At 38.4% G+C, this 21905-nt stretch overlaps 3 protein-coding genes across 9 annotated transcripts in view; 2 read left to right on the top strand and 1 right to left on the bottom strand.

Annotated features, from left to right (window-relative positions):
• Window positions 1-27: 27 nt before the first annotated feature.
• Window positions 28-3500, bottom strand: LOC108103812 (vesicle-fusing ATPase 1). Of its 3 annotated transcripts, none has more exons than XR_001772251.2 (7): window positions 3207-3500; window positions 3041-3129; window positions 2756-2974; window positions 1069-2697; window positions 854-1012; window positions 539-783; window positions 28-480 (listed from the first exon to the last, which is right to left on the bottom strand). XR_001772251.2 is itself a non-coding variant. In XM_017209498.2 (6 exons), the coding sequence occupies exons 1-6, from the start codon at window positions 3213-3215 to the stop codon at window positions 651-653; spliced, it is 2238 nt and encodes a 745-aa protein (XP_017064987.1). In that variant the 5' UTR covers window positions 3216-3500; the 3' UTR covers window positions 486-650. The 3 variants fall into 3 exon arrangements, 1 of the variants encoding a protein (XP_017064987.1); XR_001772252.2 differs by having other exon boundaries at window positions 545-783; XM_017209498.2 differs by lacking the exon at window positions 28-480 and having other exon boundaries at window positions 486-783.
• A 165-nt stretch (window positions 3501-3665) lies between these two features.
• Window positions 3666-13211, top strand: LOC108103813 (kinesin-like protein KIF23). Of its 4 annotated transcripts, none has more exons than XM_017209501.2 (2): window positions 3666-4012; window positions 9499-13211. In XM_017209501.2, exon 2 carries the CDS (start codon window positions 9540-9542, stop codon window positions 11454-11456), a length of 1917 nt encoding a protein of 638 aa, XP_017064990.1. In that variant the 5' UTR covers window positions 3666-4012; window positions 9499-9539; the 3' UTR covers window positions 11457-13211. The 4 variants fall into 4 exon arrangements, with proteins under 4 accessions (XP_017064990.1, XP_041674813.1, XP_041674812.1 ...); XM_041818879.1 differs by lacking the exon at window positions 3666-4012 and adding an exon at window positions 4505-4568; XM_041818878.1 differs by lacking the exon at window positions 3666-4012 and adding an exon at window positions 5320-5670.
• Window positions 6769-21905, top strand: part of LOC108103810 (integrin alpha-PS1) — a 49561-nt gene continuing 34424 nt past the window's right edge. For both annotated transcript variants that reach the window (XM_017209497.1, XM_017209496.1), the window contains exon 1: window positions 6769-7425. In XM_017209497.1, the coding sequence (XP_017064986.1) occupies window positions 7193-7425 (233 nt within the window). In that variant the 5' untranslated portion in view covers window positions 6769-7192. The remainder of the gene's footprint in view (window positions 7426-21905) is intronic.

The raw sequence follows: 21905 nt of genomic DNA, 5'->3' as shown, positions 1-21905 counted from the left end.
GCAAACTGAATATGGAAGCACTTCAGCTAAGATGGAATTTGAGATCGTTTTCTTTATTTAAGATATATGTATAACATTGGCGGTTAACAATATTTGATTTAATAAATATATTATTTAATTAATTAGGTCGTTAAATTTACCGATAAACAACGTTCACAATGCCTAAGGGCAAAACTTTTGGTGTTTTCTCCAGCTGTGAAAATGTACTGAAGCAAATCCTAAAATTAAAGGTAACGAGAAAGATTATCATGCTATTAACGATTTAGTAGCTACGCGTGTTATTTATAAATGTAATTGAGTATCTGTCCATATTGCTGTATTATATAATGCCATCATCTTCAGGTCACGGGTCTCACATATCTGTCAGATTTGATTGAGCTCTGTGGGGGAACTCAGAAACACAGGAAACTCCTCCGGGATGTGGATTCTTTTCTTTTTCGTTTTTAGTTTGGATTTGGGACCGAACAAACAACGCGAAGCCTGGATCGTATATATATATATATATTTGTCTATATAGTATAAGTTTTGCGGTGTATACGTGTACATGGAGTCAACGCCACTGATTCGCACTGGGCTCCTTCTTGCCCATCAATTTGCACTTAGAAGCTAATAATTGAGATTGCATTTGGGCATATCCAGCTTCATATCCCTCACTGCCGCGCCACCATATCTAGGCCACCTTCCTCCTCCATCTTGGACAGGAACTTAATAGCCCGCTGAGATGGCTCTGTCTGCCGTGCCATATCGATAAGTCCCAGAAGCTTCTTGATGCCAATGAAGACACTGCACAAGTTAAATGCAAATGCAAATGCAAATGAATCAAAAATCCTTTTTTAATAATCCCAATTCTTACCGCTTTCCGGCCATCTTCTTGCCAATGGCTTGTATCTCTCCCTTGCTAAAAATATCCGTGTGCTCGAGCACGGCCAAAACATGTTCCGGCTGTGACAGATTGGGCACATGAAGCACCGAGGTAAAGGCCGTCAGCATCTCCATCTCCTCCAGTACCTCCCTGAGAATTCAATCATATTAATAACTGAATATACGGAAAGTAAAGCGCAGGCTTACCTCCTACTCGAGGTGCACAGAATAAGCAGCTTGCGGCCCTTGGGAGGTTGTTTCTTAAGCAACACCAGCAGCGCCTGTAGTGTCATATTGGAGTATCGAGGACCAATCGATCCGTAGTCCAACAGACGCTCTACATTGTCCACCACAATGCAGCTGAGCGTGGAGCGATAGGCATCGTCAAAGATCTTGCGAATGTGAAGGCATTTGGCTGACTCAGTAAATCCAACCATGTCTTCGGGCGAGCAGACTTTGACGAATGGGAAGTCGGACATCTTAGATAGCTGGGCGGCCAGTGCTGTCTTACCAGAGTTGGGAGCTCCGGCCACAAGGACGGAGACCAGACCACTCGACTCTGGAGCCTTGGCCTGTTGTACATAGAGCATGCCGTCCTCAAGGAGATTGCTCACTGGAGTTCCCCAGTTGATAACACCTCGTGCCAGCATATTATCCAGTATTTCCTGAGCCGTACCAAATGCCGGCTTGATATCGTTCTCCAGCGAATGCATGAAGTCATCACGATTAACCTTTAGCTTCTCCATGGCCTCGGGATCCACGGTCACCTTGGCATCGGCCTTGATCAGCCTATTCATGGCACTTGACTGAGCAGCACGGACCAATCCTTCCAGCTCGGCTCCACTGAAATTCTTCGTTAGCGCAGCAATCTCCTTGTTATCCACATCGTCGTTGATCTTGTTGAAATCACGCATCCGTTTGGTATGGATATTGAGAATCTGAACGCGGCCCTGTTCGTTGGGCAGACTGATTTCCATTTGGACCTCGAGACGACCGGGTCGCAGTAGTGCCTCATCGATCATGTCTCTGCGATTGGTCATGCCAATGACAAGGATATTGTTTAGCTGATCAACACCATCGATTTTGGTTAGCAGTTGATTGACGACGGTGTCGTGTACACCACTATTTCCGGCCACAGAGCCACGCTGCTTGCAAATGGCATCGATCTCATCGAAGATGATGATATGCAACCCACTGTTGGGTCCCAAACGTTTCTCTTCCTCCTCAGCCTCGGCGAATAGTCGCCGGACATTGGCTTCCGATTCGCCAACATATTTGTCAAGAATTTGCGGTCCATTGACAATCTTTGGTTCACGGGCATTCAGCATGGTACCAATTTGACGAGCCATTAGGGTTTTACCAGTACCAGGTGGACCATATAGCAGGATGCCCTTGACATGCTTGCAGCCCAATTGTTCGACAAGTTCTGGTGGAAAGACACGAGAGGCGAAGGCTCGTCGGAAAATCGAATTGAATTCCTTGTCAAGGCCACCAATGCCCATCTTGCCAAAGTCCCAATCCGGATTTATAATGGACTGCCGAACCACCTTGCCTTTGCTCTTGCCCTGAAGGTTCAAAGAGCTATTCTCGGCCTTTTCAAATTGAACAACCGTATTGCCCAGAATCCTGCCAAAGCGGACATTTCGCATTGCTGGCTCCTTGCCCTCTCCCAAACTCTTCGGATCGATGGCCTCCAGGGATTTGACAGCCAAGCCAAGGAGTTTCTTATCCTTAAAGTTAAAGACCAAGGATTGGCCCACAGTTAGGGCCATTCCAGCGAATTGCATGATAAACTCCTTGGCCATTTGATCGGAATCATAGGGCTCCTGGGAGACACTGCACGGAATGGTATAATTGGTATTACATAATCCTAGAGTTTATACTATACACATACGTTTTCTTTTGCAGAAAGTCCGTTTCAAAGGACACACAGGTGATGACATCCGAGCTGGCATCAAAACGATAGGGACGAACCTCCAGTTCCTGGTTAATGGAGACCATGGCCCATTTACGTTGGACGAGGGAGAAGCCGACATAGCCACTGGGTACCTCTACGGTCTTCTCCAGGGCGAAAATGAAGTGCTGCCCAGCAGCTGGCGATATGTCCGCATACCTGGTGATAATATAAATGGGTCCAATATATAGTATCAGGACATTTTAACCAAAGTGGAGCACCTACTTGACTTCATCCGGAAAATCACCCACATTCACAATGGCTCGATTGGTCAGCGAAAGCTCGTCCGTGGGACATTTGGTGGCCTTCAAGCGCTACATAAATCATTTAAACATATCGATTACAACCCGAAACAGGAAAAACTATTATAATTATAGAAAAACCAACTCACATAAGCCATCTCTTCAGTTTTTTGGGTATATTTTCAGGGGGTTGTTTACGAGCGACTTAAAAATCGATAATAATCTTTCTAGGGAAACTTTTTGAATGGTCAAAAGCCCAGCTTTATGTGCGAATTAACCTTTGATGATTTTTCTCGGTGTCACTGTCCTAACATAACTATCTTTTAGTTCATTCCACAACTGGTAAGCTATATCTTTTCTGAACTTTCAGGACAATTGGTTTTATTTCTTCAATCGGTTTAAGCACATGCGCGCCTTGATTTAACTTAATAATGCCTATCGTGCCTATCTTTCCACGCGGTATTTTTTGGTATCGCAAACATACCACCCACACTATATCGATATATTATTCAAATAATCCGTTAAATATTTATACATTTTGTATCGATAGTTCAAATAACGCATCACTAAAAACGAATATTCAAAAAAATTTTAAACAAAAACCAATAAATTTATTAAAGTTGATGTCCTATTAAAACCACTAATGTTCAATAGGTAGTGATTGCATATATACTTAAATATTATATAAAAAAGAATGTTTACCGAAAATGAAATTAAAATACATAAAAAAGGAAACATAGCAATCATTGCGTTTTCGAAATGTTAATGTCAATAGGCTCAGCTAAACATTATTTCATTCTCGTATCAGAGTTTAGGCTGTTCAGATCTACTAGTAGCTAATCAAAATTATCAACGAAAATTTTTGTAACAAACATTTTATTAAATTTGGTTACTTTTCTAAACATTTCAAACCGTCTGTTTAAGGAGGAAATCGCATCGAACCAGTGCAACGACCGTGAGTTATACCCTTCAAATTTTAACATAAAATGGGATTACTTCTATACCTAAAGAAAGACGTATTGTCAGTAAAAAACTATGCTGCGCGTGCGAATCTTACGTTTTTACTTCCAACATCCGTTAAATATTTATACATTTTGTATCGATAGTTCAAATAACGCATCACTAAAAACGAATATTCAAAAAAATTTTAAACAAAAACCAATAAATTTATTAAAGTTGATGTCCTATTAAAACCACTAATGTTCAATAGGTAGTGATTGCATATATACTTAAATATTATATAAAAAAGAATGTTTACCGAAAATGAAATTAAAATACATAAAAAAGGAAACATAGCAATCATTGCGTTTTCGAAATGTTAATGTCAATAGGCTCAGCTAAACATTATTTCATTCTCGTATCAGAGTTTAGGCTGTTCAGATCTACTAGTAGCTAATCAAAATTATCAACGAAAATTTTTGTAACAAACATTTTATTAAATTTGGTTACTTTTTTAAACATTTCAAACCGTCTGTTTAAGGAGGAAATCGCATCGAACCAGCGCAACGACCGTGAGTTATACCCTTCAAATTTTAACATAAAATGGGATTACTTCTATACCCAAAGACGTATTGTCATTAAAAAAAATGCTGCGCGTGCGAATCTTACGTTTTTACATCCAACATCCGTTAAATATTTATACATTTTGTATCGATAGTTCAAATACCGCATCACTAAAAACGAATATTAAAAAAAAATTTAAACAAAAACCAATAAATTTATTAAAGTTGATATTCTATTAAAACCACTAATGTTCAATAGGTAGTGATTGCATATATACTTAAATATTATATAAAAAAGAATGTTTACCGAAAATGAAATTAAAATAAATAAAAAAGGAAACATAGCAATCATTGCGTTTTCGAAATGTTAATGTCAATAGGCTCAGCTAAACATTATTTCATTCTCGTATCAGACTTTAGGCTGTTCAGATCTACTAGTAGCTAATCAAAATTATCAACGAAAATTTTTGTAACAAACATTTTATTAAATTTGGTTACTTTTCTAAACATTTCAAACCGTCTGTTTAAGGAGAAAATCGCATTGAACCAGTGCAACGACCGTGAGTTATACCCTTCAAATTTTAACATAAAATGGGATTACTTCTATACCCAAAGACGTATTGTCAGTAAAAAAAATGCTGCGCGTGCGAATCTTACGTTTTTACATCCAACATCCGTTAAATATTTATACATTTTGTATCGATAGTTCAAATAACGCATCACTAAAAACGAATATTCAAAAAAATTTTAATCAAAAACCAATAAATTTATTAAAGTTGATGTCCTATTAAAACCACTAATGTTCAATAGGTAGTGATTGCATATATACTTAAATATTATATAAAAAAGAATGTTTACCGAAAATGAAATTAAAATAAATAAAAAAGGAAACATAGCAATCATTGCGTTTTCGAAATGTTAATGTCAATAGGCTCAGCTAAACATTATTTCATTCTCGTATCAGACTTTAGGCTGTTCAGATCTACTAGTAGCTAATCAAAATTATCAACGAAAATTTTTGTAACAAACATTTTATTAAATTTGGTTACTTTTCTAAACATTTCAAACCGTCTGTTTAAGGAGAAAATCGCATTGAACCAGTGCAACGACCGTGAGTTATACCCTTCAAATTTTAACATAAAATGGGATTACTTCTATACCCAAAGACGTATTGTCAGTAAAAAAAAATACTGCGCGTGCGAATCTTACGTTTTTACATCCAACATCCGTTAAATATTTATACATTTTGTATCGATAGTTCAAATAACGCATCACTAAAAACGAATATTCAAAAAAATTTTAATCAAAAACCAATAAATTTATTAAAGTTGATGTCCTATTAAAACCACTAATGTTCAATAGGTAGTGATTGCATATATACTTAAATATTATATAAAAAAGAATGTTTACCGAAAATGAAATTAAAATAAATAAAAAAGGAAACATAGCAATCATTGCGTTTTCGAAATGTTAATGTCAATAGGCTCAGCTAAACATTATTTCATTCTCGTATCAGACTTTAGGCTGTTCAGATCTACTAGTAGCTAATCAAAATTATCAACGAAAATTTTTGTAACAAACATTTTATTAAATTTGGTTACTTTTCTAAACATTTCAAACCGTCTGTTTAAGGAGGAATTCGCATCGAACCAGTGCAACGACCGTGAGTTATACCCTTCAAATTTAAACATAAAATGGGATTACTTCTATACCCAAAGACGTATTGTCAGTAAAAAAAAATGCTGCGCGTGCGAATCTTATATTTTTACTTCCAACATGTTCGATGCCTACCTGCGGATGGCACAATACACTGCTATTTCTAGAAGCACAATTTCAAAATAATATATTTAAAAAAAAAATTTCCATATTTTTCATATCATTTCTTTTTACCAAAGCAAATTTAATTTTTAAATACTGGCATTTCCAATTTTCCTGTTAAGCAATATAAAAATCTACTCTTTTGTTTACAAAACCTGATTAAATTGCTTTTATTATATAATTAATATAATATTTCGGTTTACTTTTAACTTCCATTGTTTTAAAATCTTAATATCTTATTTTTAATTTTAATATTTAAAATTTGAAACTATCAAGTGTTTATTTTTATCAGTCTATCGAATATGTTCGATGTTCGATGTTCGATGTCTGAATGGTTGAGTCTATATAAGCAACTGTAATCTTTGAGCGTTTGTTATTCGTTTTACTCGAGCCGCTTGAGTTTCATGACGCTAGCTCGAAGCCGAAAGAAACGAGAGAAATATCTTCGTCGCGCGCGATTGGTGGTGAATACGGAATAATTTCGATTAGGTTACGAATACTTATCAAAAGCCGATTACACTTCACTTCTTACGTAATAGTAAATAGTAGTAGTACTTTTTTTTTTTGCCACCAACGGATTATAGTATTTATTTTTTTTTGCTGTGAGTGCGTGTGAAGAGAGAAATTTGAATAAGATAAAACAAAAGAAAAACTGTTGTGGAAAATACGCGAACTGCTACCTGTTGATCGCAAGATCTTTTTGGTGTGACTTGCCAAAGGTCAAAGGCTGATAAAAAAAAAACCACAAATTCTGCCGTGCCCGGTGCACGTGCATTTAATAAATCAAATAGTTTGTTAAATATATATATATATATATGTATATATATATAAAAGTAAACATGAAAGCGTTATACTGCACACTATCATCTTTCTCACTGAGAAGAAAGTTTCTGATCTTGGTATTAATACAATATGTGATAATTACCAATGGATTTAATTTGGAACATCGATTGCCGATCGTTAAATATGGTCATTTGCATTCGCACTTTGGCTATTCGGTGGCCACCCACACAATTGGCGAGGCCAAAGATCCCAATAAAACAAATTGGTAAGTGGAGCTAAAAGATATGATAAATAATCAGAAAATATATATGTATATACTGGTTACGCAACTTCAAAAGAGAATCATTAGCAAAAGTTCGATTAGGTAAAGCAGCTGAAAAGTTTAGGTAGTTATTTTTACGGGTCTTCTACTAGGCAACAGCAAAGCAAGGCAAACTAATTATTTTTTAAGCAGTTAGAAATATTGTTAGAGCGGTGTATATATGATATAACATACCTGAGTAATACTATGGTTAAGAATAAATATATTCATATTTCTATATTGTTAAGATGTTGCCAAATACATATATCTACCTCTACCGATATCGCGTTGCCTAAATTCTGTTTTTCTTATGAAAAATTCTCAGGGTAAACAAACCCCTGAAGGAGGGGCGTCAGGTAAAAAGAACAAAATTGCCAACAACTTGTCTTGTTTAGGTAAACAAAAATCCGAAAATTCTGTTGAGGATTCGTATTCAGATTCAGATTCGTATTCATATTCAGATTGAAATTCAGATTCAGATTCAGATTCTTTGGTGAGCATGCGGCGGGAATCTCCTTGGTGTGAAAACAGGTTTTGATTTTTGCCAAATCGATTTCAGCTTAATTGACTGGCATTGATTGTTATTAATCAGCAGCACAGACAACAACAACAACAACAATTATTAAATTTGCATTGCAATTGTTGTTGTTCTTGGAAGGGGGAACGGGGTTTGCTAATGCGCTAAACTTGTTTAGAGTCGTGTTTTTATTGCTGAATTACCATAAATTGTTGGAATATTGAGTATTTCGAGAGATGATGCCAGGCTTTAAATAGTTTGGTTTTTCTTCTATCAAAACTCAGTGGCTTGCAACGAAACGAAATAGTAATAACAAACTAAATGCATGACAGCTATGCAAAATGTGGGAATTAATCATCATATAGCCCATTTTCTATGTCTAAGCAGACTTTCCACTCAGATATCTTTTCTATGCCTAAGTAGACTTTCCAAAATATTTTGAATACTTCTTAATAGCTTGATTAAATGTAGAAATTTGTTTATAGGCCATTTAGAAATTTCCAAAACTGTCCACTTCCTGGGAATTTCGAAGACTCATCAACTTGGGTATTTGCCTTGCGATAGGGAAATATTTTCTGCATATATTTAGACTTGGCGTATTTACCTTCTTGGTTTTTATTTGAGTGAGATTTTATCATGTTTGTTTTTGAAATATTTCCCTTTTGGGTTTTTGATTGTTGGTTTTACATCTTTTATTTTTGCAAATATTTGCACTTTGCTTATCTTTCGCTCGGGTACTTATTTTTTTATGGGGCAGATAGCTAAAAAAAAGGACAGAGTCGCAGAACAGGCAAAATGTCTGTCATCCTTTTCGAAGAACCCTGCCCTTGCTTCTGATAGTTAACCCCTTATTTACTGCGGCGGATGTTGATTAATTTGCATTTGTCATGGGCTTTTTTTGGCTTGGCTATGTCACTCATTAAAGGTGCTTGGAAGTTGGGCCCAAAAGTCTGTAAAAGTCTCGAAATGGCAACTATGAATGTTGGCCGCCTCCTCTTGTTTTTCCTACATATATATATTGACCAAACCAAACTCGGCAGACAGAACGGAGCCAGACGGCAATGGCCATAAAAATGGCCAGACAACAAATCTGGAATCAATACAAGACGCGACTTCAGATGCGCCAATACACAGTGGGAAAATCTGAGACTAAACAGTGATTAACTTGGCTAACAAAAATGCTATGCAAAAGGGGAAAAATCTCTTAAGAAATATGTATTCTAAAAGATATATGTATGTATGTATATATATATATATATATTTATAACTATATATGATTTTTCCCTAAGTGCTTTAATACCAATGTCTACCCTGTCTTGGCTTTACCTCATAGTTAATCCCCTTGGCCAGTTTCTATACTTGCAACACTTTTAGAGCCAGTTGGTTGTTGTCTCAGTGGGTCAAAGTAATTACACTGAGGTGTGTGGTTGTGTGTGTGTAACTGTTGCATGCCCCATCACCATTGTTGTTTGCCTTTAAACAGAAGCTAATCGAGATATTTCCATCGCCTTTGCCCGCAGATAGAGATTTCTAAACAAGATCAAGAATCCCAAAATCCACAATGTTGTGTAGTCGTATGTTCAAGCGATCGCAGAGCATGAACCGAGAACCGCGTATTCTCCAAGAAAGTACCCGTAATAAATCGGAATGCCGTGGTAGGAGTCAATCGATTGATCTGAGTATATTGAAACCTCTGGATCCGCGACGCATTCGCCAGCAAATGTTCGCGGTCTATGTGCGCGTTCGTCCCGCAGATGAACTGAGAAAAGAGACCGATCGTCCATGGATGTCAATCAGACCGCCGAACAGTATTATGGTTGATCGAGCAGCAATGCTATCGGCCTCGGAAGGTGTTGCCTCAGGAGCTTCGGTGGCGGGATCGCCAGGGAGTCCGACAAGTCATGAAATCGAATTTCGATTCCGGCGGGTATTCAGCGAGAGAGCATCACAGGGTCAGGTCTTTAAGACATTGTCGGAGTCGATATTCCAGCAAATGGATGTTGGTGGCAATGGGCTAATCTTGGTGACTGGTGCCCCTGGCACTGGTAAGACTCATACAATTTTCGGTTCTGGAAATAAGCAAGATCCTGGCTATCTGCGTCGCACATTCGATACACTTTTCCGTTCGGCTGGTAGAGATCTGGTTGAACGTTATCTCATTCAGGCGAATCCATCGGGTGCTGGATTTCAAGCTGTCTCGCCGAAAACTGCCAAAAGATTGGCCGCTCAGGGTGATCATAAGTCCGAAATACCAAACTCTTCAGAATGCCATTGGCAAGTGGATGGCGTGAAGATAAGAAAGAATAAAAGGCGTATTGCATGCTTTTTGGGTATTCTGATTGTCCAGGAGGGTACCATCTATGACCTATTTGAGAAATGTGATGAGCGTCCGACACCCATGACTCTTAGGGATGATCGAACGGGCAGATGTTATGCGGTTAATGCCAATCGCCTGGAGATTCGTAATACCGATGAGGCCTTAAATTATGTTAAAGTGGCTTTGCAGAAACGTGAAGCTTTGAACTTTCAGGGTAGCACCCATCTGGTGATCAATATATATATGGCGTTCTATGAAAATGGACATTGTGGTAAGCCTCTCGAATTCAGTCAAATGACCATTGTAGAGGTCATGGCGCCCAGGGCCCATCAGTTGCCGAGCACTAGACATTCGTGTAGTACCCTACAATCCGTTTATACATTACACAGTTGCCTAAGTTGCCTGCACGAAAACCAAATGGCTGTGATTAAGGGTAAGACAGCCAAAAAGCGACCACCGATTCGGGAAACCAGTCTTACCCAGCTCCTGCGACATTTCTTCCATGTTAGCACTCTGGCCCATGTCGTCTGTTTGGCCACCATTAGCCCGGAACGGGAACAGATGCTAGAGAATATGCGTTCATTGCGTTTTGCCGTGGATACTATATATAGCCAGGAAGGTAAACAACCAGCGACCAAAGCTAATGTGACCAAAGATGAGCTTGTGTCTATAGATAATGAAGATAATCTTGGCCCGATTACCACATTTCTGGACAAGCATAACCAGCTCAATCATCGTGCCATTCGCAGCGTAATACCCATTGTACTGCCATGCTTCCTGCAGATTGGCACCCTACTTACACTCCTCAAATCCCATATAGTAAAACGGAAAAAGTTCATACAGAGCTCTGAGAATCTAAGCAGGGAATTACTGGCACGATTTGGTTATAGTATTACTGGATTCGTTGCTCTGCAGGAAGATACCTTGGTGGAACTGAGGACGTCCAACCAGGCGATGATTAACGTGGTTATGCAACTGGAGATGATCCATGAGCCACTTAACTATGGCACGCTCTCAGTTCAAGCTCAGCAGATGGAGAAGAAGGTCCAGATAACTGAGAATCTTCTACGCGGACGCAATCAGCAATTGAAGATATATGCCAATAATTTGGAGTCCAAACAAGAGGCGGAAAATAATATGCAAAATAACCAAAAGGATTAGGTAATCTTAGGTCAATCTATCTATCTGGATTTGTGATTCTTAACTTGGCTATATATAAGATGCTTTCATGGAATGATATAAGTGAGCCCCTAACTTAGTTGCCTCCGCGCTACCTTCTTGGATCTCTGGACCATGTTGTACTTATGCTGGCGTAGAGGTCTCTACTGATTTTCTCTTTTCTAATAACAGATTGCTCGAGTGATCAGATATCATAAAAAATATATATATACAATTTGAAATAAGAAATAAATAAGTAAATAAATAAATTTGAAATAAGTCTTTTCTTATTGCAATGACACACTTTCCCACAGCCCAACGGATCCGAGTTCCCAATTCCCGGACTTGGAACATGTGTTCTTTTTCCAGTTTTATGTTCTTATGAATATATATACTCCTCAGCGAGTGTTCTGCATTCCCAATTAGTTTTGGAATGCATTTGTCACATTTTGTCAGGCCATGATCAAGGCTAAACTTGGTAGGGTACACGTAAAAAAAAAAAAAAAAAAAGGAAAAAAATAATAAAAAAAAAAAAACTATATAAAAGCCGCCGACTGCAATCAAAAATCCATTTACACGTTCACTCGCACGATCCGTGGTTGTGTCCAAAGTGGATGGCCCCTTGGCCGTGGATTGGGGCTTTTGATTTGCTGACAAGCCAACGTCATGTTCCTCATGCATTTGCCCCCTCACTTCCTCCAAAGCTGCCCCCACTCCAAGTCCAACTGTCTTTCCCCTCTGTTTTTTTTTTCTTTTTTTTGGACGTGCAAATCATCATGCGCTTTGTGGGGTCGCCGGAATGGAAACTCCAAATAAAAAGAAAAATAACCGACGAACCTGAACCTGGAACCCTGTACTCTGGTGCGAGGTAACGTGAGTAGATAGCAGCATTAGGGTGTCTCGTGAGTCTGCTGTAATGTGAGTAGATAGGGTTGTTAGATCTTTACCACTTAGTTAGTTAAAAATAAGATCTTAGGTGCAAAGTTCTTGGAATCATAACTCTTAGATGAAAAACTAAAGTCAGTAGACTGAAGCATTAGGATGTTACACTAACTAGCTGATCAGCCATCAGAAAAGCTCATAAACTTTAAAATATTGATAAGAAAACTTCTAGGAATGAGCAACTTTGTAAGCCTGGGTTACGTGTTTTTAGTAAGTATAAATGCCACGTTTTGAAAATTTAAATAAAAACTAATAGACCTTAAAAGCAGCGAGTTAAATGCTTGATATAGTTTATATTTTTAAGTATGAGCTGGCTGTAACTTCCGTTTTACAAACCCCTATCACCCTGAAAATGACGCACTGGAAATCGGAAGATGCTGCCTTACTATCTCAACGGATGTGGGGAATGGTATGTGGTTCCTTTTTTTTTTTTGCTCATTGAAGGTTGAAACGATGCAAAAATAATCATTGCTTTGCATTTTCCTCTAACCGATAACTGCAAAGGGGAAACCTTGAAGTTGCAACTCGTTTAGTGCCGCCTTTTGTTTTTCAATCTATTTTCCTCTCTGGTATTGTTTGCCTTTACCGATTGCCGCATATTTGTTTTTTATTAATGAGAAAGCAATAAAAAAAAAAAGGTAAGAAAAAGTGTAACGTTAAAAGTGTAACGTTACAAGTGTAACGTTACAAGTGTAACGTTAAAAGTGTAACGTAAAAAGTGTAACGTAAAAGTGTAACGCAAACAAAACGGCTTACATGCAAATAATGTATGTTGCTTATCGGCCAGCCTATCTTAATTTTGTAAAGTATATAGTACAGTATAGTATAGCTATATAGCATGTGCCACAATTATCACCCATGTTGATATAGTACAAATTAAGTATACGCCACAGGGACATTCGATTAAGTTAAACCATTGTTTATGTTTCTTAATACCCTTGCCATGGATTTTATTACATTTGTGGCATTCAAAATGCCATAAACTGTATCTATATTGTATTTTCTTTCGTTAATTAACAACTATAAACAATGCGAACTTGACAAGAAGTGAACTTTAGGTTGTTATTATGGAAAGTAATATTATTAAAATATGAAATTTAATATATAATAAAGTTGAAAAGCATTTTGTAGGAAATAAAATTCATTTTGGTCTTAATTTTAGATTGAAAACTTGAAAATAATTTGATTTAAAATGTTAGAGAAGGGATTTTCTTTATAATGCATTATTTTTTACCCTTGCTTAATGAGAGAATGATCCTTTTTGGATGAAGGTCTTAGGAACTAGATGTACATAAATATCCCTTTTAACAAGATAAGAGATATATATTCTACCTTATTATTTGAATAAACCGATATATGGACCACTGAAGATTTGCTTTTTAAAATCGATATTGAAATATCAATATTTCCCAATTTTCTTCAAGCGTAAACTTAACCATTTCGTAAACCGTAAACCTTCTATTAAGTATCTGACAGATTGACAATGACATTCGAAATGTCAAAGCTAAAATTATCAATAGTTCAAAAAGCAAACGCTACATGGGCCATGGGTATATAAGTTCCTTCTTTCCTTCTGCTATATTCCAAAACTGTATTTCAGTCTTCAGACTTTTCTTGCCTTTGCAAATCTCTTGGATCCCAGAGATCTGCCCTTCTCTTTCCTTCTAGCTCTTAAGTTCTTCTCTTGTACTTCTTTTCTTTTGGTTTCTTCTGGTTTCTTCCCCATTTCTTTCTTATTTTCTTCTTTCGTGTTTATGCCGCCACCATGTGTTCCTTGTTTGCGCTAAAATATAGTAAAAGAAAACACAGAAAAAAAAAAATAAGAAAAATCAGAAAAAAATATAAAGAAGAAGTCAGAAAAAAAAGCGTTTCGGCGAAATGAGGTCAACAGACGCCAAACAGTCGGCAGAAAAGTGGAGGGAGAAGGGTGGTGAGGTTTTTGGGGTGGTGTTTTTGGTGGGCTAACTTAGCCACTGGGCTGGTCGACAGTTTATGGTTATTATTGTTGCTGCTGCTGGTGCGTGTCTCTCTGGGCGTCTGTACGGGTATCTCTGCCAAATAGTTGGCCCAGGCCCACCAAGAGAAATAGAATAATAAGAACCCAACCCAAAACCAAAGTGCCCATTCCTCAACTAAGCAACCCCAGCCGCCCCACTCCACCCCATTTTTTCTATATATTCTTTTTTCCTCCCCTCGTAAACAAATGAAGCCAAAAACGCGAAAAACGCGAAAAGCGAAAAGCGCCAAACTATCAGCCGACAAGGAAATGGCCAAAAAACACTTGCTAAGGCAATGTAAGCTGGCCGACATGTGTGTATGCCATAAATATAAAGGCAGCTGGGTCACAGTGCGGGTCATTTAAATAATGATTTATCAAGTTAAAGATATATATCAGGGTTAAAGTTAAATAATATTTAAAAGAGAAATTAATTTTGGATAATTTTAAGGTTAAAATTTAATATACTCTCCTTATTATTTCTTCCTTGCTATTTTTATGACCTCTGCTGTACATCTGGATGGTGGGGTATTAAGTGCCGACTTTTCTAAGGCTGCCCGTTGGAGGTTGGGGGTGTGACTTCTGGCAGCCAAGATCCATGTGAAAAGTTCACTTGTTCATTTTTAGCTAATCGTGTCTACAGTGAAAACTCAATTTAAAAGATAAAAACTTAATCCTTCTATATGATACCTTTAAAGAATAAAGAACTGATTGCTTCAAATTGAGTACCCACTGTAGACAGTAAAGCCGGCTGCTCAATGGAACGTTGAGCGGGCCATAAACATGCGTGAAAATTCAATTGATTTTCCGGGGAGTCAAAAGGGCGGAGTATGCGTATTTATAGAAAATACAGGAAAATACGAGCGATGCCAAAAGAGGGGGAAAGTCTACGAAAAGTAAAAATTGCCCATTTCGGTGTGGGAAACTAAAGGCTGTCTGAATTCGGTTACAGATTCGCATTGGAAAACCGATCTGTGAACTGGAACTGGGATTGGGATTGAGATTGAGATTGCCTGGGCAGCAAGCTGTCTTGCTGGCAAGATACAAAACCACGCAGATACTCAGATATTCAGATAGATTTTGAAAAAGGAAAATGAAAAAAAAAGAGCCAACAAAGTCTTGCAACATAATTTCAGCCAGCAACTAATGAGACCCGAGGCTCCGTAAGTGTTGCCACACAACCTCAACTCCATAGAGCAGAAAGGCAAAAAAAAAAAGATGAAGAAAAAAGCGCGTGGGCGAGCACTTGATTTATTGCCAATTGGATGGCAGTCGCGCAGAAGAATCGCGCAGAAGAGCTGCGAAGATTTTGGGGTGGAGAGCCGCCGCTTTCTGGCCCCACTCGTAATCCCAAATCCGAATCAAAATCAAAAAAAAAAATACTACAAAAAAATAACCGCGTGGGTTAACTCTAGGAGGCAAAAAAATCAAACACGAAGTTGGGGCAAAAAACGCTCACGATGATTTTGCGCATAGAAATCAAAGAGCCCACGCCCCGAGGGCCTTTAAAGTGGAAAGAAGAATCAGCCCACTAGAAGAATTGGCCGGCAAGCAAAAGAGAAGCAGAAAAGGTGAAGAAGAAGATGAAGCAGCCACCTCTGAAGAATCGTCTCCCTGAGCCAGCGATAAATCAATAAGTCCCGAAAATATGGCAACCGCTTCTACTCTGCTGCCACTTTGCCACCGCTCGAGACTCCGACAAATTGCCCATTGGGCTGGGCATGCCACAATCTCATAATGACAGAGGATTGGGCTAAAGATCAGGGGGTTTGGCAGGGAGGATCAACGGATCTGTGGGCGAGCTATGAAAAGTAGCGACAAAAGTTGGACTATAATCATAAGTTCAAGGGGGGGGAAATTTTTGGTATATAACTGAAGAATCAGTTTATAGTATAATACCAAAAACTAGATCCTGTGAAAGTACAAGATCACTTCAATTAGATAACTGGGTTGTCACTTTAATAAAAAATATGCATAAATAAGTAGAGTATGAGAAAGCTTAGACCTCGATCCAGACCAGAGGTGGCAACCACAGATCGGAGATCAGATCCCGATCCCGATTCCGATCCCAAGCCCCGATCATCTCACGCAGATTCCACGGCCATGGCATTAACCCTATTGGTATCGCAGTCACATGGGTGAGATTTATGGAGCAAATACCGTGGTTACCAACAACAGCAACAACAGCAACATTTCCCCCCTGATCTTTTCCCTCGGGCTAAAACCGAGAATTGTGCGAATGAAACTCGTTACTGGGGTTGGCAACAGGCAAAGAGAAAGAGGCAGAGGCAGTGGCAGAAGAGAGAAAGAGAGAAGACTAGGCAAACCAAAGCAGGCCAGACAAAGCCGCAGATGGATCGAACCATTGCCAATACTCGTACCTGCCCCAGTCACCAAAGGTACACTGAAGAAAATAGATTACTTTAAAGATTTTAAGAACTATTTTTTTTAGGTTTTTATAGTATCTAGATCAGAGTTAAGATATGTGTAAAGAAAAGCATAGAAAAATCGAATAAAAAATATGAATACGAAGTTCAAACTTACCTTTTTCTCGCTGTGGATTGCTTGTAAGCTGAAACTGTGTTGGGATCGCTCTCCATCTCCATCTCCATCTCCGGCTTCGTCTTATAGCTATGGCTCCCCTCTCTCTCAGCCTCTAAGTTTGGTACTCCGTCCCTGTTAACCTTCCCGTCCACCTCAATCCGGTCCAAGTGGCTTCTTCTACCAACTTCTCTTGGCGGATCTGCGATCGTGTTGCCTTGGCTGTTGCTTGTTTCTAATGAAAGCTGACGCCGTGCTGGTAATTTAAGTTTTTTTTTCTTTTTTTTCGTTCGGTTTCTTTCTCCCAGCTTCAGTTTTGTATTTTTTTAAAAAACAGTTTGGCTGTTTTTTTTTTTGGGGGGTCTCTTTGCGTGCTGGGAGATCGCCTGGCGATCGGTTTTGTTTTTCTACATTTTTCTTCTTCTTATTTTTTTTGGTTGTAACGATTTTGGCTGGCAGTTTGTTAAACATTTTGGGCCATTCGGGGTGAACCAAATGAAGATCGTATCGTCGTAGCCTTTGGGGAGTTTGCATCTCGCTGGGGAGAAGGGAGAAATGAACCCCGCCGAATGAAATTGATCACTTCTGGTGTTATGGCAACTCTACACGAGATCGGTAACCTTCTTTCCAACGAACGGGGTCACCCTTGGCATTATTTGATCAGCTTTCAAACCATTCAAAGGCCGTTTGGCATTTGCGGCCAAAATGATCTTCATTTCTTGATGGCTTCAGATTGAGATTTTTGTGTTGGCTTTAACGCTTTCCTTAATAGAAATTAAGAAGATGTATGTTTACGATTTATTTCATATTTCCCTCCTTCGTGCCACATCATTTTGCAAACCTTTTCCCCAACTTTTGCCTAATTCTTATTTATGCACCCTGAAAATTCTTGTTTTGACACGGAAAATCGATCATTTGCGGAGTTCTAAATTATTTCTTGGCATTTCCCTGTTCTTCACGTTTCTTCCTCGGCTTTTCCTTCTTTTTTTTTCTGTTTGGTTTTCTTTTTTGGTGCCACAAATTATGGCCTCGGCATTTCCTTTTGCCTTGATTGCGAGCTGTTCACCGCTCTTGGCACTTCGAGGCGTTTGGCTTCGCGCAATTTGGTTGCAACTGCCTCAAAGTTTTTCAACCAAACACAACCATGCCCCATGCCCCCGCTTCAGTCCTCTTGGTTTTTCCAACATTTCCACGCGATCTGCATCTCTTCACCGGTTCTTTTTCACATGCTGCTGCTAGATTTTCGTGGCTCGTTTATTTATTATGATTATTTATTTTGTTTTACTTAGTTTGCGGCTGCCTGCCACAGATGTTGGCAGTTCATCAGCTGGCGAAGGGGGACATTAGGCGGTGGGCGGTGGGCGGGGTGAGGTGAGCTACCCACACACACACATATATGGGCTGAGGATTGATTAGATTTGTTCAGTTCCAGATTTTCCCTGGCTTTTTCTTTAGTTTTTCTTCACACAGACACACACGTCTGCCACGCCTGCTCTCGCCCACTTTTGGGACGTCTTTGTTTGTCTCGTCGTCTGTCCCCCGCCCCCTGTTTGTGGCCTTTTCTTGGTACAGAGAGAGAAAAGAAGGCCAAGATTAGGCTGCTAATGCTGGTTTTTTGGAAAATTTAATACCAAAAAATAATTAATTTTTTTCCAACTTTTCCTTTTAAATTTATATATTATATAATTTTTCTTACCCATTTTTGTTGCTGCCACATGTGGCACTTTTTGGCACAAATGCAAATCCTGCCGCCAATCGACATGCCACGCCCACCCGCCTTAGGAAACTATGGCACGTGGGTGTCTTTGGTGCCATGTTTGCTTGACGAATTTTGACTTGGCTCCACATCGACTTCAACTTTGGTTTTGAGTTTCAGTTTTTGAGTTTTTAAGTTTGCTGCAACACAGCTGCAACTTCAACCGCAACACCCAGACTTTGGCTAGGTCTTGGGGCAACAACTTCAACTTCAACTACAACTTCTACATCAACTTCTTCGACTGCGTGTGGGCGCCAAAATCGAAAACTGCAATGGCGACACAACTCTTGATAAGAATAAACGAACACACCGATACCAATACACGTTGGTTGATGTTGACAAGCTGGCACTGCGGCACTTTTACCAAAAGGCAAAAACATTGATCGGAAAAGGAAGGAAAAGCCGAGGTCTTAAATGCACTACAAAGTGACATGACAACTTTTAGAGGAACAGAAAAATCAAAAAATCATGCTTAGAAAATTTGCTAAAAATACAAATTTTCTTGGCAAATTTTTTTTCATAACTTGACTAAAAATGATCATAGATCTAAAATGTTGGCAGTTTTGCAAAGCTAACAACTTAAAATTTTCAACACTTTAATGAATGAAAATTTTAAGGGGTAACATTATGAAATTTTTTAAAAAATTGTTACATTTTCACATTGTCAACCTTGAATGCAGAAATATTAGGATTTAAAAAACACGCTCAACGAGGTATTACATTCCAAATTTGGGCCATTATTGGCCAAGTTATGAGCAAAATAATTTCGAGTTTGGAGAACCCAAAAATCGCATTTTTTATAAGGGGTACCATCATCCGAATTTTCGAAAAATTGCCCAAATTTTTACATTTCAAACTGTGAATGCAGTTTTGATAAGAATAAGAAAACACGCTCTACGAGGTATTACATTCAATATTTGGACCATTATTGGCCAAGTTATGAGCAAAATGCTGTCACTTTGAGAGGAAGTAAGAAGAAACCAAATTTCGCATTTTTAATAAAGGGTACCAACATCATGCTTTTTTTCTTCGAAATATGGCAAGAATTTCATTAAAGCTTAAATACAGTTTTATTAGAAATTTAATTACGAATTCAACAAGGTACGACATTCCATATTTGGGCCAATGGTTCTTTTGATATAAACAAAATTCTGATTATTTTTTGGACCAAAAATGAGGATCAGGAATTTAAACTTGGCTTAGAAGTGCTTGATTTCCGAAAGTGAATTCTTATGTATATATTATCTAATAAACACGTTAAGTTAAGAAGTTAAGAACTTGATAATACCCCTTGCAAAGAGTAGTTCCGACCTCAACTCGTTTCGCTCGTTGTCGTCGTGTTTTATGCACTTGGGCTCCACTTTATGAGTTGTATTACTTGAAGTCCATAGACCTGCTTGTTTTTTGTCTTTTTTGCCTTCTTGCCGTGGCTTATTTGCTTTTCAGGTGAGTTTATCTTTTGTGGAGTTCCAGTTCCAGTTCGAGTTCCAGTCGTGGCACCAAACTGTCGTCGTCTCTGTGTGGGTATACCAACTCCCCATGGGTTAATTGATAAGGTTATTGTTTTCAGTTTTCAGTTCTCAGTTCTCGTGTCGTTACCTTTTTGGAGGGCGTTTTGTTTTTTCCCCTTCCTCCTACGCCCAGAAAATCATCCAGAAGGGGGGCGTTTTTCCATGGGGGCGTCACTTCCAGAAAGCCAGAGAGAAAAAAACAAAAAACCTATGAAAACCAGAAAGAAGTGCGATTAAGCCAAAGGCTTTCAAACAGTTCATTCAACTGACAGTTTTCCGACAAAGTTCTCGGCTCTTTTCTTTAGTATTGTTTGTGACTTTTCAGCTGATTGATTGCCTTGATTGATATTTCCTGACTCTGGGCAACACCTTCATTAATTTGATAGTAATTGTGGGGAGAAAAACCAGGTTAAATGAAGGTTTATGAAGCTTTAGTGGAAAGGAACTTAAGAAAATTGAAAAAGATTTCCATTTAAATAGTTTGCAAAAACTATCTTATAATTTGCTGGAAATTTTAAAGACTTTTTAAGACATTTTTTGACCCATTAAAATTCTATCAAAAATTTCCTAAACATCACCAATTGAAGTCGCCAAGATTTCATTTTCATGACGGACTTTTCGGTTGGTTTCCGAAGCCATCAAATTTATGAACCGTTGACGCCAGACATCGTCAACATTTTTGTTTTTTATTTTGACCATTGCTGGAAAATCATTCTGGCGGAAAAGTATACTTCGCTTTCATTCTGTTTTTCTCTCCTCATTTTCATTTTTATATTTCTTTTTTTTTTTTTTGGGTCGTAATTAAAAGCCAAATCACGTTTCGTTTTTATGATTTCGTCGGGTTTTCTCGGCTCTCGAGGCGTGGGTAGTAGTGCTGCTTTCGTTTCTCATTCAGTGAAAGTCAGGAGAGTTTTCCCTCTCCCCTCCGCTTCACGATCTCACACACAGAGACACACACACATTATCCACCATTTTTGGTCACTTCCGTTATGGAAAATCTCACAGATAATTAATTACCGAGTCCGCGAATGCAAAACATTGGAAAAACTCAGTGAAGCATGCAGCCATACAGTGGGGAAAATATGTCACATACTTGGCTCTACTTTTTGTTTGGCCAATTAATTGGGGATAGTCCAAATTGCTAATAGGTTTACCCATTTACGCTATATATATATATATATATATGGCTAAAAGTCATTAAACGTTATGGTGAACAATTTGCCACTTTTGGCCAGCTGCTGGCCACTTTTTTGTACTTTTTGGATTGCCATTCCCAGGCGAATTCTTCAATTTCGGCCCAGTTTCGGTTTTAATTTTGCGTTGGCTTCTCGTTTTAATGGTCCATTAAAGTGATCTACATCATCCGCTTCTTGGTGATCCAATTTAGATGTGGCTTATTCTGTGGCCTGAGAAAGCAATCAACTTGCTAAGCAATTTTCTTTCAGTTTCTGAAGGTTAACAAAAGCAATTATTATTAAATTACGAGATTTAATGGGTTAAGATTAAGTTAACTCAGAAAATTACTTAATATATTGATTAATTTTAGTTTTTCTATTAAAAAATACAACCCAGTAACTTTCCATTTCTCTTACCAACTTTTTTTTCACTTTTTTCTAACCGTCTGATTCATCCGTTTGGCAATTAAGGCGCCGACAGCGGGTGGGCGTGGCACTTGACACGACCCAATTACTAGCCACCACCCACCA

The sequence above is a fragment of the Drosophila eugracilis genome, unplaced genomic scaffold (genome assembly GCF_018153835.1).
Source record: "Drosophila eugracilis isolate 14026-0451.02 unplaced genomic scaffold, ASM1815383v1 contig_408, whole genome shotgun sequence".
Lineage (NCBI taxonomy): Eukaryota > Metazoa > Arthropoda > Insecta > Diptera > Drosophilidae > Drosophila > Drosophila eugracilis.
The sequence above is the reverse complement of the archived record's forward strand: the minus strand, read 5'-3'. Positions and strand labels throughout refer to the sequence as shown.